The sequence below is a fragment of the Elephas maximus genome, chromosome 8 (genome assembly GCF_024166365.1).
Source record: "Elephas maximus indicus isolate mEleMax1 chromosome 8, mEleMax1 primary haplotype, whole genome shotgun sequence".
Taxonomy (NCBI): Eukaryota; Metazoa; Chordata; class Mammalia; order Proboscidea; family Elephantidae; genus Elephas; species Elephas maximus.
Window position 1 is genome coordinate 88,979,948 of NC_064826.1, and position 17,340 is coordinate 88,997,287.

At 44.6% G+C, this 17,340-nt stretch overlaps 1 protein-coding gene across 1 annotated transcript in view; it reads right to left on the bottom strand.

The window, feature by feature from the left end:
- JAZF1 (JAZF zinc finger 1) overlaps positions 1-17,340 on the bottom strand; it is a 371,846-nt gene that overhangs the window by 5,536 nt on the left and 348,970 nt on the right. Inside the window, exon 4 of the mRNA XM_049893335.1 lies at positions 2,989-3,158. Within this exon, the coding sequence (XP_049749292.1) occupies positions 2,989-3,158 (170 nt within the window). The remainder of the gene's footprint in view (positions 1-2,988; positions 3,159-17,340) is intronic.

Sequence of the window (17,340 nt, forward strand, 5' to 3'; positions counted from 1 at the left end):
GAGGACTCTCAGAGAAACTTTGGGGGAGCTTGTTCTGTTTTACATTTCTTAAATGAAAAGTAGCAAAAGGTCTTTAATCCTAACCGTTCTAATATACGAATTATTGAAGGGAAAAACCTCAAAGCACTCAACCTGTCTTTTAAACGTATTCCCAGTTATAAGGTGGGGAAGTCCTCTCTCTTTCTCCCAAAGTTAGAAAACTGTGAGCAGCACACAAAGGCAGATGCGATCAATCGTTCAAGGCCTGGAATGTGTCTGAGAGAAATCCAAGGGAATGAATCACTCCCTGCTGCTGCGGGGTTCCAGTGGTCAGCAGGGAACACACAGTGCAGGCTGTCTTTATCCCTTTATCCTCTGAGCGTCTACAAGTCCTGAGACCTGTGCTGGACAGTGAGGAGGGGACTGTGAGGGTCTGCAGAGTAACGAGGGCTATGGTGCATTGGTGCAGAAAGTGCTCTGCCGGCAGGAAGAACAAAGCGTCTGGAAAGGTCAGAAGATAAATCTGGTCTGTAAGTCAGCCTGGGAAATCTATAAGGGCTTCCCAGAGAAGGGGGCAGTCAAGCTGTGTCTTAAGAAATGAATGGAATGAAAACTAGAGGTGCTGATGAAGAAGCCGGCGGGGGCGGGGGGGGGGGCGGCATTCCTAGGCAGATGAATCAAAATGGAAAACCTGGAGACTTAGCTGTACCTTCAGGGCCCTTCTTCCTTCACCTATTCAATTAGAAGTCGGAGAAATTTGATGCCTTATCTTTATTTTGGCCTTGTAAATGCCAGTGAAATGGTAAAAAGAGCTAATCCTGAGTCAGTGCCCAAGAGACTAACTGGTCACAGAACTCCCTGTCAAAAGGGGGTAGGGAGTGAGAAAATTCAGAAGTTACCCCAGGAGTAAACAATATGGCAGCACTTCTGGGTTTTGTCCGACTCCACAGCACACCAGCTCATTTCTACCCTCCTCTCACCAACACCCAAGCCAACTAACGTGCTGCAGTAAATAGGACGAAATGATTAAAAATCATGATAGAGAACACCACTGCCCTATAGCCAGTAACTTCGAACAGGAAAAGCCAAACTGATATTTTAGGGTACCCTCATCTCCAGTGCTTGGTTAGGAGAAGTAGTTACATGTTTATTATTGTCTCATGTATCATTACCTGACATGCTGGCCCAGAATAGGAAAGTTACACATACCTCATGAAAGCCAGGACCCCTAATTGCCACCCATGTCATGTGACAGCCAGTGGTATTGAAGCAGGGAGCCCTCCCGGTCCATGGGTCACTAAATTTTCTCTTGGTCTTAGATGGAGGGAGAGCACTCAAAAAACCCCCAATCAACCCAGTCATAGAAAACTGAAGGAGGAAAGTGCTAGAAATGCAAGAAAAATTAAAGAATAAAAGAACAATGACAAAAAATTGACTGGGGAATGGACATGAAAAAGGGAAGCTAGAGACAGGTGAGAGAAGAGAGTACCTCACCCTCTTTGACCAGAACAAAGGTTGTTACATTTATGTCCAAGAATATGGAGGCTTGTATTTTTTTCTGGTCAGCCTTGGTGGGGGTCATTAAAAAAAAAAAAAACTTCCTCTTAATTTAGCTGATGTGTACAACATGCTTTAAACAGCGTCGGGCACGTGACAGGGCAGCAAGACGACACAGGCAAGGAGGAACGGTTTGTGGAACGAAGGGAGAGAACAGGCACCAGAGAGCAGACAGGATATGATCGCAGCGTTCTCTGTCTAGATTTTTCTACTTTAAAATAAAGAAGGAGGAAAAATCTCCTGCAATGCAGAGATGCCCTCTGGAGAAATGGGTTTGGGTTAACAATCCCCTTGGCTTTTTGCAACCTGGCTATTTACTCTTCCGCTCCCATACCCTCTGACAGGTAGGCCATTTGTAGACGCACAGGTATGCTCTGCCGTCCACCCAGCAGCCCTCCAGGATGCCCCGATGGCATTTGTACATCTCCAGACTGGGGTCTCGGCTTGAACAAAGAGCATCTGAACTTTACGTGATACAAATTTGACAGTATATAGAGCAGGTAAAGCCTTGGACCACTTACCTCTGTGATATGTTTCCAGGATTTTAAATTAGCAACAGATGTAAAAAGTACCCCAGCAGGTGTTTTCATTGCAGAGACATATTTAAAAAGGAGCCATGTAAGAAGTGCTTATGCGATCACACATTATTCAGATCTTTGTCTTTTAACGGTCTCCGGTCTATCTGCTGAGCTATGGGTAAATTAGCATATCATGAAATGCACCAGGTATATTGCTGATTTTCAGTTTTTTTACCCCACAGTTGGATTTTAAAGAGCTGCTGGCACCTCGTGAGAAAGTCCGCAAATTTGTTTTTCTTTTTAAGGCAACTTTCTGGACCCACACTTGAATGCTGTGGTTGTTTCTCATTGTTTTGTCCCTTTGAGTTTTCTTAATAGGATATGTAGTACCTCCAGGTGCCCATGACACCAAGACTCAGACCCTGGCTCTGTGACATCTACAGAAAGGAGGACATCCAAGCCCCTGTCCTCCCAAGTCCCTTTCATGCTGGGGAGGGTGGGGGCACAGGGTGAGCAAGACTTTCCTTAGCTGGAAGCTAAGCACCCAAAAGGTTCTGCCGGCTTTGAAGACTTCAGAGTGGTCCTCTGTGATTCTGCGATCCAGTTGTAGAGTTACCAGCTGGGGAAAGGGCTTGGCAAATCAATAGCACATTTGATACTCTAATGGGTTCCCTGATTTAACACGAATTTGAAGAATATCAAAAGACATGGTCCTCCAACAAAAGACTGCTTTTGACCTACAGCTCCCACGTGGGGTAGGAGAGGGGAAAACAGCCACCAAACACCCTGATACCAGGAGCCAGTGGTTCATGTAGGGCACGCTGTGCCCACCTCAGATGCAGGAGAGGGAAGCACCTCATTTGGGCCCCTGCTGTGAGTAGAAGGGGCTGCTCCCTGTCCACGTGGTTATGCCCAGCGAGGTGGCTTCTCTTACCTTGTATCGCTTTTTACATCCAGGAACTGGGCAGGCAAAAGGCTTCTCCTCCCCTCCGTTCATGCACATGGAGCTGAGGATGGCTTCCGAGCTGATGGCGCTCTCGGTGGTCCAGGACTCATCACTGTCCGACTCCTCGTAGTCCACTTCCTCCTCATCATACTCGCTGCCTGCGGGAGCAGAGAACACATCGCCTGTCAGAAGTCACGTCCCATGGGCTCACTCTGGCCACCCACAGGGCAGGAGGACCAGCAGTGACATGGCAGCTACTGCTGCCCTTGGGGTGGGGATCCCAGGCACACAGGGATTTTGTGCACGCTTCCTCCTGCAGACCACCCGAGGGTGATTTGTGCCTTCCCACGTAAGAGACCAGCTCATTCATGGCTAAGAACTGGCCAAGCATGAACTTGAAGTCTATGCAGGCCAGTCTGTGGCTGCAAAGGTGCTAGGAAGACTGAGGCTAAAACAAAAATAACCACGACAGACCCTCCCCTGCACATGTCAGCCAGGGTTGGCGTTCCAAATACTAGAATCCTATGTCCCGACTTTGAAGCTTGATTGGCCTAGTAATGCACAAACCTCAGGGTGTGGGCTATATTTTACTCTGTTATTAGCGATTTACATTTCAGTGGGAACGAGTTTCAGAACTTTTTCTTTATAGACTGGGCTGGGAAGACCACGAGGACACTTGGAACCAAAAGAGGCTACCCCAAGGTGGGGAGCGAAGGGGCAGAAACCCCAGGAGCTCCAAGGATAAGCTGTCAGAGTGCATGTCTGCCTGCCACACGCACCCCAGACAGCTGCACCCCATCAGCTCCACACAGATTGCCCCACAGGCAGACCCATCATAGCCACAGCACTCGGGTAGAAGGAGGGGGTTCCTGTGCTCCTAAAGGTTAAGAGCTCTTTTTAGGATTGAATTAAAACTCTCCTGACTTCTCTGTTCAGAACAGCAGGGATGGGGAACCACCTTAACAACCAGCCCCTTTTTGCTGTTTTTTAATGAGGACCAAAGCCATTTATTTGGAGCTTTTTGCACAATACAGGCCTGAAGGACATAATTCTACAGATCATAAACAGTGTAAAATAATATGTTGACAAGTACTAATGCATTTACAAGCCCCATGGAATAAATAGGAATTATAGCACAACATTAATAAGAATTATATGGTAGCAATTAGAGTTGTGAAATTCATCCCCCAGGTGTGAGGCTAAATTGTACCCGGGGCCTGCCTGGGTGCTCCGTGGGCTTGCTCTGCTACATCAATTATTTCAACACCAAATATTGGCCCTTTTATTGGGTTTCATTTTAATAGGCATTAATAAGATTGCTTGAAGAGCCAGTTGAGCCAGAAACAGGGATGCCAGCACCTGGGGCTAGAAGTGAAAAGAATGCAGAAAAGAAGGAAGGGACCTCAAGTTTACCGAATGCCTATTATGTTTCCGGCATGGTAGGTGCGTTATTTCATCTTCCGGTAACCCCAAGGGGAGGGGGGGTGTATTATCACTTTTAAACACGTGAGGAAACTGAGCCCAGGTGAGGTTAAAGAACATGTATATGCCTGATTAGCTGTTACAGGGGTGTACCCTTTCCCCCATGTTGCTTCCCGGGCCCCAGTGTCAGCAGCTCTCCCAAGCTCCCTCTGAGGGGCTGCCTGCTCTGCCCTCTGTGCCCCACTCAACCTCCTTCCACGTTGTAGGTTCTTTGCCATCTCCCACTCCGGGGGAATTCAAAGCAGCTGTTCTGGAGCCCATTAGGAACTCTTGGGTGGTGCAGAAACACAATTTCACAAAACAAGGCTCTGGAATTAAAAGTGGGTTCCAGCCAGAGCCTGTGGTCCTTGGCTGTGGCTCCAAGAGCTAAGAGAACCATTTGGAAATGCTCCTGCAAGACAACACGGGGCTCTACGCCTGCTATGCGTCTAAGTCAGCCGTGAGCAAACCACAGAATCTGTTTTGAAGTAGGGCATTGTTCAGGACATTCTCCTCTTAAACAAATGCCACATGCTGATGTCCTTTAAATTGCTTGTTAGAAAACTATAAATGCTATTTCGCAAAGCTTCTCCAAGCAAGGCTTCAGAAAGTTAGAATGACTAATTTTGCCATCTAATTGGGCTAATTTGTTAACCTGAATACCAAGAACCACGGTAACATTTACAACTATGGGGGGAGGACCTCAGACCTAATGAGGCCTTAATGAAGCCCAGCAGAAGATAAAACTTCAAAACTGTTCTGGATCAAAAGGGCTTGGCGCTGAGGGACTGATGTTGTGTCTGCCGTGGCCTGGAGACCACGTGGCATCCAGCCCCAAGCAGGGCAGGTGGGGACAATGAAAAGGAGCACTGAACAACAGGCGTCCGTCGGCACTGTCCAGGGCAAACTGGGCCACACGCACGCTCTAGTTATCAGTGGCCCATGAAACTAATTGCCTCCCTTTGGAGGGGGCTTGAGATGGACCTACTCATACTGAGTTCTGTCCTACCACAAAGATGCACAGTGCACAGACCTGGGCTCATGTCTTGGCTCTTAGTCACTAAAAGACAAGTTACTTGGCCTCTACTTTCTCTTCTGTGAAATGAGTGCAAATCCCTACCCTGTATGTTTAACTGAAGGATTAAAATTAATGTCTACATACACTTGGCATAGGAGGTCCCGTCACATAGAAAATGCTCAGAAAATGGGCAATAGCATAAGTAATATCAGTATTACTTCTGTAGATTTTAAAAGGCCTGCTATGACACCAAACAAAAAATACGAAATTATTCTGGATGGTTTGGGAATTCCTACTAGAAAAAAATGCATGAGGGACTTCACGCCAGGACGGGCTCTATCTTTGCTTTGGACTTCTCAGCCCAGCAGAGCGGAACATTTTCCCTCGTTCATTGAGGCTGCAGGGAACAGAGTGGAGAGCGTGGCTTGGGGGCCAGAGGACCCACAGGTGCCCTCACACGACCGCTGACCCCAGGCAAGTGGCATCACCTCTCTGAGCCACAGATTCCTCATCTGGAAAACAGTGCTAATAAGAACACCCACCAGACTGTTGTGAAGAGTAGCTTGAGTTCTGGTTTTAAAAGAACTTAGAACAATGCCTGGCACAGGGTATGCACCAAGGCATATTTGTTGAACATGTCATAGTTTATTTCACCTACCATCCCCTTCTGTTCTTTGCAGATAAAAACCCAAAAAACCAAACCCGTTGCTATAGAGTTGATTCTGACTCATAGTGATCCTACGGGACAGTGTAGAACTGCCCCATAGGGTTTCCAAAGAGTGGCTGGTGGATGCCAACTGCTGACCTTTTGTTTAGCAACCGAATGCTTAATCACTGTATCACCAGGGCCCCCTTTTGCAGATACTAGGTTTTTAAGACAGAGTTGTGTGTGTGAGGCCTACTGATGCTTGAGTGAATAGGCCCCTGTAATCAAACAGGAGAATTGTCGCCAGCTGCGAGGCAGGTCAGTTTCTTGGCTTCGGGTTTTGGTTTTTCAGTGTGGGGGTGGAAGGGCCCACTGCAGGTAGGGAAGGCGCAGGTGTTCCTGGGAGTCACACATGCTCAGATGTAAGTGCCCGCTCAGCACTCACATCTGGGAAACCTGCCGGTAGGACCTGCAGAAAACATCTGAGGCCCGCAAACCACTGTTATCCACCCCTTTTCAAACATCTTTGAACCCTATGAAGAGGGAACCTGAAACCAGCGTTATATGCTTAGTCACAAAACCATCTGGGCCAGCCCTTCCCTTTGCTTTATTAAGTTCTTCATGTCTTTCCACAGGACAAAAATAAGCCCCAACCTGGCTCGTTTTCAATTTCTGCTTTATCTTTTACCTGAAAACTAACTTTAAAAAACAAAATAAAACAAGAAACAATAAAGACTGACTTCAGAATGAACAATTTCCAGCAGTTTCAAGACCTTTGTTAGGTCTTTGTTTCCCACCCATTTAAGTTTCACTCATTTAGAACCACTGCTGTTTTCCCTAGTGGTGGTCTTCAAACCCTTTGATCCTACACTCCAAGCAGTGAGAAACTGAGCACTCCCCCCAAGTAAGACTGTGAATATATACATTTATTGTAAGTTGTACATGGTACTAATATATTGCATTATGAAACACACATGCAAATAAATGAGATAAAAGAATGAATATTAAAAACAAATCAGTCAATAAATTTTAATGACTATTTTAATAACTAAAGGTTTAATATCTCCTCACATCTTATCTCTGGTGGTATAAATAGTTAATACACTTGGCTGCTAATAGAAAGGTAGGAGGCTCAAGACTTCCTGGAAGAAAGTTCTGGCAATCTACTTCTGAATAGTCAGCTACTGAAAACTCCACGGAGCCGTTCTACTCTGACACACATGGCGGTTGCCATGAATTGGAACCAACAGCAACTGGTTTTGTTTTCCACAGCTCATGGCCATCTTACACCCGCAACTGGTGACCACTGCTCTCCAGGCTGGCTGGAGGGGATGAAAAAACACATTACACTTTGCTCTGAGCTAACTCTGATTGAAATGAGGCTTTGGACTATTAGAGGGGAAAAGGAAGGGGCATTAAGGAATGGACACATTCACTTATTCACTCAGCAAACACTTATCCAACACTAATCTTGAGCGGTTTTCACGGGCTAATGCTTTTCAGAAGTAGACTGCTGGGTCCTTCTTCCTAGTCTGTCTTAGTCTGGAAGCTCAGCTGAAACCTGTCCTCCATGGGTGACCCTGCTGGTATCTGAATACCGGTGGCATAGCTTCCAGCATCACAGCAGCACACAAGCCCCCACAGTACAACAAACTGACAGACGAGATGTGGAATGACATCAAGGACATCATCCATGAAGAAAGCAAGAGGTCACTGAAAAGACATGAAAGAAAAAAGGCCAAGATGGACGTCAGAGGAGACTCTGAAACTTGCTCTTGAGCGTCGAACAGCTAAAGCAAAAGGAAGAATTGATGAAGTAAAAGAACTGAACAGAAGATTTCAAAGGGCCTCTCGAGAAGACAAAGTATTATAATGACATGTGCAAAGAGCTGGAGATGGAAAACCAAAAGGGAAGAACATGCTCGGCGTTTCTCAAGCTGAAAGTACTGAAGAAAAAATTCAAGCCTCAAGTTGCAATAGTGAAGGATTCCATGCAGACGATACTAAACGACACAGGAAGCATCAAAAGCAGACGGAAGGAATACACAGAGTCATTATACCAAAAAGAATTAGTTGATATTCAACCATTTCAAGAGGTGGCATACGATCAGGAACCGATGGTACTGAAGGAAGAAGTCCAAGCTGCTCTGAAGTCATTGGCGAAAAACAAGGCTCCAGGAATTGATGGAGTATCAATTGAAATGTTTCAACAAACAGATGCAGCGCTGGAGGTGCTCATTCGTCTATGCCAAGAAATACGGAAGACAGCTTTCTGGCCAACTGACTGGAAGAGATCCATATTTATGCCTATTCCCAAGAAAGGTGATCCAACCGAATGTGGAAATTACAGAGCAATATCATTAATATCACACACAAGCAAAATTTTGCTGAAGATCATTCAAAAACGGCTGCAGCAGTGTATCGACAGGGAACTGCTGGAAATTCAGGCCAGTTTCAGAAGAGGACGTGGAACCAGGGATATCACTGCTGATGTCAGATGGATCCTGGCTGAAAGCAGAGACTACCAGAAGGATGTTTACCTGTGTTTTATTGACTATGCAAAGGCATTTGACTGTGTGGATCATAACAAACTATGGATAACACTGCAAAGAATGGGAATTCCAGAACCCTTAATTGTGCTCATGAGGAAAATTTACATAGATCAAGAGGCAGTTGTTCAGACAGAACAAGTGGATACCGATTGGTTTAAAGTCAGGAAAGGTATCTATTTAATCTGTATGGTGAACAAATAATCCGAGAAGCTGGACTATATGAAGAAGAATGGGGCATCAGGATTGGAGGAAGACTCATTAACAACCTGCGTTATGCAGATGACACAACCTTGTTTGCTGAAAGTGAAGAGGACTTGAAGCACTTACTGATGAAGATCAAAGACCGCAGCCTTCAGTATGGATTACACCTCAACATAAAGAAAACAAAAATCCTTACAACTGGACCAATGAGCAAAATCATGATAAATGGAGAAAAGATTGAAGCTGTCAAGGATTTCATTTTACTTGGATCCACAATCAACAGCCATGGAAGCAGCAGTCAAGAAATCAAAAGACGCATTGCATTGGGCAAATCTGCTGCAAAGGACCTCTGTAAAGTGTTGAAGAGCAAAGATGTCACCCTGAAGACTAAGGTGCGCCTGACCCAAGCCATGGTATTTTCAATTACATCATACGCATGTGAAAGCTAGACAATGAATAAGGAAGACCGAAGAAGAGTTGACGCCTTTGAATTGTGGTGTTGGCGAAGAATATTGAATATACCATGGACTGCCAAGAGAACCAACAAATCTGTCTTGGAAGAAGTGCGGCCAGAATGCTCCTTAGAGGCAAGGATGGCGAGACTGCGTCTTACATACTTTGGACATGTTGTCAGGAGGGATCATTCCCTGGAGAAGGACACCATGCTTGGCAGAGTACAAGGTCAGCGGAAAAGAGGAAGACCGTCAACAAGGTGGATTGACACAGTGGCTGCAACAATAAGCTCAAGCATAACAACGATTGTAAGGATGGCTCAGGACCAGGCATAGGGTCGCTATGAGTCGGAACAGACTCGACGGCACCTAACAACAACAACAATCATGAGCGGAGCCTTGATATTTAAGGTTCTGTCTAAACCCCACCCTACGAGCCTGTGAGGAAGGTGGGGGGCTCCATGCCAGAGGCTGGAGGGAATAACAAAGGTCCTTGATCTGTGCCCCGCCATCGAGAGTTCACAAACATTAATTTCCACAACATTTTTCTAAGCAAAAGAATTATTAAAAGTATTTGCTCTTTATAAAAGAGAGAAAAACCCCTATCTCTATCTGTAGTTTTAAGGAGTTGGGGGTGGGGAGGCGGGGAGGAAAGGACTTTGGAGTGTGTTAGTTATAGGCAGAACCGCTGTACATGTCCATGGCTGCCACTGTGCCGAGTCCCATCACTAGCCAAGCCCTGCTGGGTGCCTGTAGGCAGCGCACTCTCTTACTTTCTGAGAGCTATGTCACATCGTGTCTGTGTCCTCAAGCCTATGACTGCAGGTCCGTCTACTCACCATTTACTCTTAGCAGATGGCCCAACGCTCTAAAGCATCTATAGCTTTCTCATTCTTTGCACTCATAAACATGAAACAGAGACACACAGATAGATAAAACTAAGTCAACCTTTTCCAGAAACCCAATACACCACATTTTTCTTATAAACCAGATCATTAATATTCATGTATAAGTGGTAACTGTAGTGACCGCAAATTAAAGCTCTCCTCGGGTATCAAATTCTGGCAACTACATTAGCACAAGAGTTCCCTTTCTGCCTTATAGATTTATGATTATAAATTAGCTCTAATTGGTACTGACCCACTTTATGTGAGCTGTAGCAACAAAAGTCAAAATAAACAGGCAGTGTACGATTACAGTGGAAGCCACACCAATGGCTCCCTGGACTGTGCACCCTGTCCCCAACGTTCCTGTCCTGGCTCCCCCCCATCTTCTCCTAACTAAGGTCCTGGTTCTCCCAGCCAGGAGTAATCTCTCCCTCATAGGACTTAACACTGTCTAAAATACTGCTGGGTCCTGTGCTTGTTTATCTCTTGACTGGGAGACACTACGTCTTATTTGTCGTGGCAGTCAGGGTTCACTGGTAGAATTCTTACCTTCCATGTGGGAGACCTGGGTTTGATTCACTGCCAAGCACCTCAAGCACAGCCACTACCTGTCTGTCAGTGGAGGCTTGCGTGTTGCTATGATGCTGAACAGGTTTTCAGTGCAGCATTCAGATTAGACAGGCTAGGAAGAAAGGCCCAGCAATTCTGAAAATCAGCCAGTGAAAGCCACATAGATCTGATCCGCAATTGATTATAGGGATGGCACAGGACATTTTATTCCTCTGTATGTGGGGTCACCATGAGTCGGGGGCCAACTAGACTGCAGCTAACAACAAGGTCTAAATTATCTTTGATCATCCCACAGTGCTGCATGTTGTCTGATAATAGAGCTGAAAGACGAGTCCTCCTGGGTTGGAGGGCACTACATAATAGCTGCAATAATGGACTAAAACATACCAATGACCACAAAGATGGCACAGGACCAGGCAACGTTTCCTTCTGTTATGCATAAGACCACTGTGATTTGGAGCTGACTCAAAGGCACCTAACAATAACAACATCATCCCACAGTACCTGGGGTAGTGCCTTGCACTTCAAGAGCTAATGGGCATGGGTTTGTTGATTGAATGAGTGCATACACTTCATAGACTTTAGAATTTATACAGCCTCCACTCTTGGCTGTCTTAAATTACAACAAATCAGATTATCTCACTTGCCTGCTTGAAACCCTCCAGTGGCCTCGCATAGGAGCACGGATGCAATCCAATGTCTTATTATGGCCTACTCTGTACCATTGTTGCTTGGATCTTTAATACCTGAATTGATATATATATATTTTCTTTTTACAAGAAAACTTAAGAACTATCTGTACTTGGTTTAATGCTAAATTTTTACACCTAAAACCCTATTTAACAAATATTTCTAAATGTTCAGATACTATTACCAAAAAATCAAATCCATTCCCATCAAATTGATTCTGACTCATAGCGACCCTATAGGACAGAACAGAACTGCTCCATAGGGTTTCCAAGGCTGTAATCTTTACGGAACCAGACTGCCACATCTTTCTCCCGCAGAACGGCTGGTGGGTTCCAACTGCCAACCTTTTGGATAACAGCTGCGTACTTAACCACTGCATCACTAGGGCTCCTCAGATACTATTAAACAGTAAGTCAAAATATAATTTTTTAAATAAAATGCTCTTATGCATTTTTGTGTTGATTACAAGCTTTGTCAAATTCTCCTAAATATTTCAACAAAATTATGCAAACTTTACTTAAATGCTTTAACACATCTTAAAAACAGAAAAATCACACAGGTTATCATAAAACTTACACTTAACCTATTATATTCCTATAGATTTATTTTTTCATTATTTCCATATTTAGCTTTGACCTTCCTGGGGTTACAAGAAGCTGGTGAGATCAGAGAAACAGGAGCTCGCCTCAGGCCAGCAGAGGGCAGAGACTCCGAGTTACTGACCCACTGATACTTGCTTAGGAGGAGACGATTCAAGTGTTCCAAACGGCATTTCCTGAACTGGAAAACTGACTGAATCTCCCAAGAGACAAGGGATTTCTTCAGGGGTACAAGCCGTCCTCTCAGATGGGCTAATCCCCCATCTTTGACCCACCCTTTCTGCCTGTTTGTGACCACTGGTGTTGGCCAGTCTTTCCTGCTCTTACCCCACTTTCTACTTTTCCTGGAACTACTGGGTTTACAATTCCCTGCCCATCTGCTAATGGTGATGGAGGAAAAGAACACCTATATCTGATAAACAGATACCTCCTTTGCAGAGAACACAATTCTCACCCATGCGGCACTCCTCTGTGTAGCAAAGTTTATGGAAATATAAATGCAGCCTGCTGTGTTTGCTCTTCTTGCATTATAACTACCTTACGGCATATTTGGTATTATTGTTCCCATTTTGAGAATCATTTTTTGGATTCAATGCTTTCCACAGATTCAATGGACCCTGACTACCAATCATTATCATACTCTTTGATGCTCAAACTATCACAGCTTGGCCAGTGCAAAGCCTCTCAGGCGGCTTCCTTTGTCCTTTCAGTGTTTCTCCATTCCTGTTTTTTAATTATTTCTCTTCTCTTGAATCAAAGTTATGAAGGAGCCCCAGTGGTGCAATGGTTAAAGCGCTCGACTGCTAACTGAAAGGTCAGTGGTTTGAACGCACAAGCCACTCCGTGGGAGAAAACACCTGGGGGTCTGCTACCGTGAAGATCAAAAAATCCGTGAAAAATCAAACCAGTTGCGGTGGAGACAATTCGACTCATAGCGATCCTATAGCAACTCTATAGCGATTCATAGCAACCGTAAAGATTATAGCCTAGGAAACTCTACAGGGTAGTAACACTCTGACATAGGGTGGATATAAGTCAGAACTGACTCAATGGCAAGTAACAATAATGAAAGTTATAATTTTACACAATAAGAAGTCAAATAGTTCTGTGAGGCTTAGAATGACAAAGACGAGTTTCCTGTCTGACCCCTTCTCATCCCAGATCCCTGTTCCCTGTAGGCGACCACTTCAACCTCCTCATTTCTAAATAACAAGCCTCTACTGCTATTTCTGGGTCTTCCATTTTGCATATCTTTTGACTTTCTCCTGTAATTTTGATCTTTTACATATCTCCTAATATCAGAATTTTATGATAATATATTTGGTTTCGTTAGTATTCAGTGTTTACATTATTATGACCCAGAGCCATGTGGTGAACTGCAATTACATTTTTGTTTTCATTGGAGTTAATGTCATTTCCAAGTTTGCTAAGCAGCCTATGTCTTTGACCTTGCCTTTCTCACCTTCCTCCTCCTCATCATCATAGTAAGAGCAGCTGATGCTTGTTTAGGGCTCGCTCTGTGTCAGGCCTGTACATCTATTAACTCATTCAGACCTCACAACAGCCCTGTGGTTATCTTCATTTTGTCTTTTTTTTTAGTAGGCTCAGAGAGGTGATGTGGCCTATCTAAGGTCATGAAGCTACTCCGTGGCACACTAAGGATTCAAATCTGGCCATCTGGCTCTAGAGCCGGTGTTCCTAACCTCTATAAAGTATTTTTCCCCCTGTTGCCTTGCAGTCAGCTCCAATTCATGGTGACCTCACGTGTTGTTAGAGTAGAACTATACTCCATGGGTTTTCAGTGGCTGATTTTTTGGAAGTAGATCGCCAGCTCTTTCTTCCAAGACACTTCTAGGTGGATCCAAACTGCCAACATTTTGGCTAATAGCTGAGTGCATTAACCCTTTCTACCACCCAGGGACTCCTGCGGTATTACTGTATGTAATTCGTTCCCAATTCTCTGGAAGAAAAACAAAACAAACAAAAAAAAACTCATTGTTTTCGAGTTGATTCCGACTCATAGTGACCCTATAGAACAGCCCCATAAAGATTCCAAGGAGCAGCTGGTGGATTTGAAGTGCAGCTGTAGCGCTTAATCACTATGCCAACAGGGGCTCCAAACTCTCCAGTGGAACTCTGAATCTCCTCTCAATATGCTCAGGCCCATCGGGTATTCTGTTTTTACCCTTTAGGTTTCTCTCCCCCTCCATCCTCCCTTCTCTTTTTCCTGAGAGACCCTCTCTTGGACCCTCTGCCCTCTTGCTCTGTTCAGAACTACATGTTTTCCAGGTCTGCTGCAGAGCTGTCATCCTGGGGTTTTCCTTCTTCCCCATCCTGGGAACATCCTTTAGCTCTCCCCATGTTGAGTTGATTCCTTTCTCCAAGATTCCATGTCTTCCTCTTGGGTGGAGCACATCCTTTCAATAGCTTCCTGAAAAAGGGTTATGGGAGGTCAAGTTTTCAGTCCTCAAATGTCAGTGTCTTCACTGACCTCACCATGACAGGTAGTCGGTAGCCTCTGAGGTTCATGATCACTTTCTCGAGGACTATGGAGGATCAGGGTTTTCTAGCTTTGCAGGTTGCTGACTAGAAGTCCCATGCCACACTGATTCCCAGTTCTTGGCAAGTGTCCTCTCTCTTGAGAGACTCAGGGCTTCCCTTTTCTCTGTGTTCCCCCACCATCCTTTTTTCCACTCTGCTGGGGACTCAATGAGCCCCTTTTCCTTGAAACTCATGCCCTTCAATTCTGGGTAATTTTCTTGAATTATATTTTTGATACTTTTCTGTACTCTCATTTGTCTTCCTGTGAGCTTCTTTTGTTTAAATGTTAGCCCTCTTGAACTTGTCCTCTGTTGTTCGTGTTCTTATCACTTCTACTTTTTAATCTCTGATTTTTTAAACTTTTATTGTGCTTTAAGTGAAAGTTTACAAACCAAGTCAATCTCTCATATAAAAACTTATATACACCCTGCTATATATTCCTAGTTGCTCTCCCTCTAACTAGACAGCACACTCCTTCCCTCCACTCTCTATTTTTGTGTCCATTTGGCCAGCTTCTGACTCCCTCTGCCCTCTCATCTCTTCTCCAGACAGGAGCTGCCTACATAGTCTCATGTGTCTACTTGACCCAAGAAGCTCACTCTTCTCCAGTATCACTTTCTATCCCATAGTCCAGTCCAATCCCTGTCTGAAGAGTAAGCTTTGGGAATGGTTCCTGTCTTGGGCTAACAAAAGGTCTGGGGACCATGACCTCTGGGGTCCTTCTAGTCTCGGTCAGACCATTAAGCCTGGTCTTTTTATGAGTATTCGAGGTCTGCATCCCACTGCTCTCCTGCTCCCTCAGGGGTTCTCTGTTGTGTTACCTGTCAGGGCAGTCATTGGTTGTAGCCGGGCACCATCTAGTTCTTCTGGTCTCAGGATGATGTAGTCTCTGATTTATGTGGCCCTTTCTGTCTCTTGGGCTCATAACTACCTTGTGTCTTTGGTGTTCTTCATTCTCCTTTGCTCCAGGTGGGTTGAGATCAATTGATGCATCTTAGATGGCCACTTGCTAGTGTTTGAGACCCCAGGTGCCACTCTCCAAAGTGGGATGCAGAATGTTTTAATAGATTTTGTTATGCCAATTGACTTAGATGTCTCCTGAAACCATGGTCCCCAAACCCCTGCCCCGGCTATGCTGGCCTTTGAAGCATTCAGTTTATTCAGGAAACTTCTCTGCTTTTGGTTTAGTCCAGTTGTGCTGACCTCACCTGTATTGTGTGTTGTCTTTCCCATCACCTAAAATAGCTCTTACCTACTATCTAATTAGTGAAAAGCCCTCTCCCTCTTTCCCTCCCCACTCTCATAACCATCAAAGAATATTTTCTTCTCTGTTTAAACTATGTTTCAAGTTCTCATAATAGTGGTTTCACAGAGTATTTGTCCTTTTGCAACTGACTAATTTCACTCAGCATAATGTCTTCCAGATTCTTCCATCTTATGAAATGTTTCATGGATTCATCATTGTTCTTTATCAATGCGTAGTATTCCATTATGTGAATATACCATAATTTATTTATCCATTCATCCGTTGATGGGCACCTTGGTTGCTTCCATCTTTTTGCTATTGTGAACAACACTGCAATGAACATGGGTGTGCATATATCTGTTTGTGTAAAGGCTCGCATTTCTCTAGAATATATTCCAAGGAGTGGGACTGCTAGATTGTATGGTAGTTCTATTTCTAGCTTTTTAAGGAAGGGCCAAATTGATTTCCAGAGTGGTTGTACCATTTTATACTCCCACCAGCAGTGTATAAGTGTTCCAGTCTCTCCACAAGCTCTCCAACATTTATTATTTTGTGTTTTTTTGGATTAATGCCAGCCTTGTTGGAGTGTAATCTCTAATCTTTTATTTTCTTATTTTTACTTTCTAGAATATTCTTCAAAGACTTATCTCTGATCTCCATAAAAGTTTTTTTAGGCCCTAGCTATGAATTTTAAGATAACAGATATTAATTTTTTCTTTCTTTATTATTGTACTTTAGATGAAGGTTAACAGAACAAACTAGCTTCTCTGTCGTCTATCATCCCGGAAACTGTTCTCAAGCCTTGGGTATCCTTGTCTGCTCCTGTTTAAGACCAACTTAAAACCAAACCCCGTGCCATCAAATCATTTCTGAATCCCTGTGTTAGAAAATAACTGTGCTCCGTTCTACAGTAATCTTTTATGGAGGCAGACCTTTCTTCTATGGTGCCGCTGGGTGAGCTCAAACTGCCAACCTTTAGGTTAGTAGTCAAGTACAAACTGTTTGCACCACCCAGGGACCTTCATGTTTAAACATGAAGCTCTAGTGCTTGGATGGGACTATAAGGTGGTGACTGTCCCTGTTGGGTCAACTGCCTGGGGACCACATCTGTTGGTATCTGCAGCTCTTTTCTCTTTGGCTGGTCATCCTCTCCAGAGAAAAATCCTCCAGGCTGACAGAATTCCTGGGGCGGGTAAGGAAAGCTGCTTGGATTATACCACGCAGCATGGAATCTTTTACTCAGTCTCCCTGTTCTCAGGACTTTGCCCCCCATCCCCGCAAAGGCTCTTCCTGGTGTCCCTCGTTCAGCATCTCCATGGAATTAACCTCCAGTGTTCTGTTGTGAGTTGAGAGGCAGCTGCCTGGCTGTGCAGGGCTAAGGAGGGCCTGGGAAGAGGAATGGAGTCTAACTCCAATACAGACTTGGCAGCCAACTCATCTGATTTCAGTCTCCCCTGCACCTCCATACTCAGTGCAG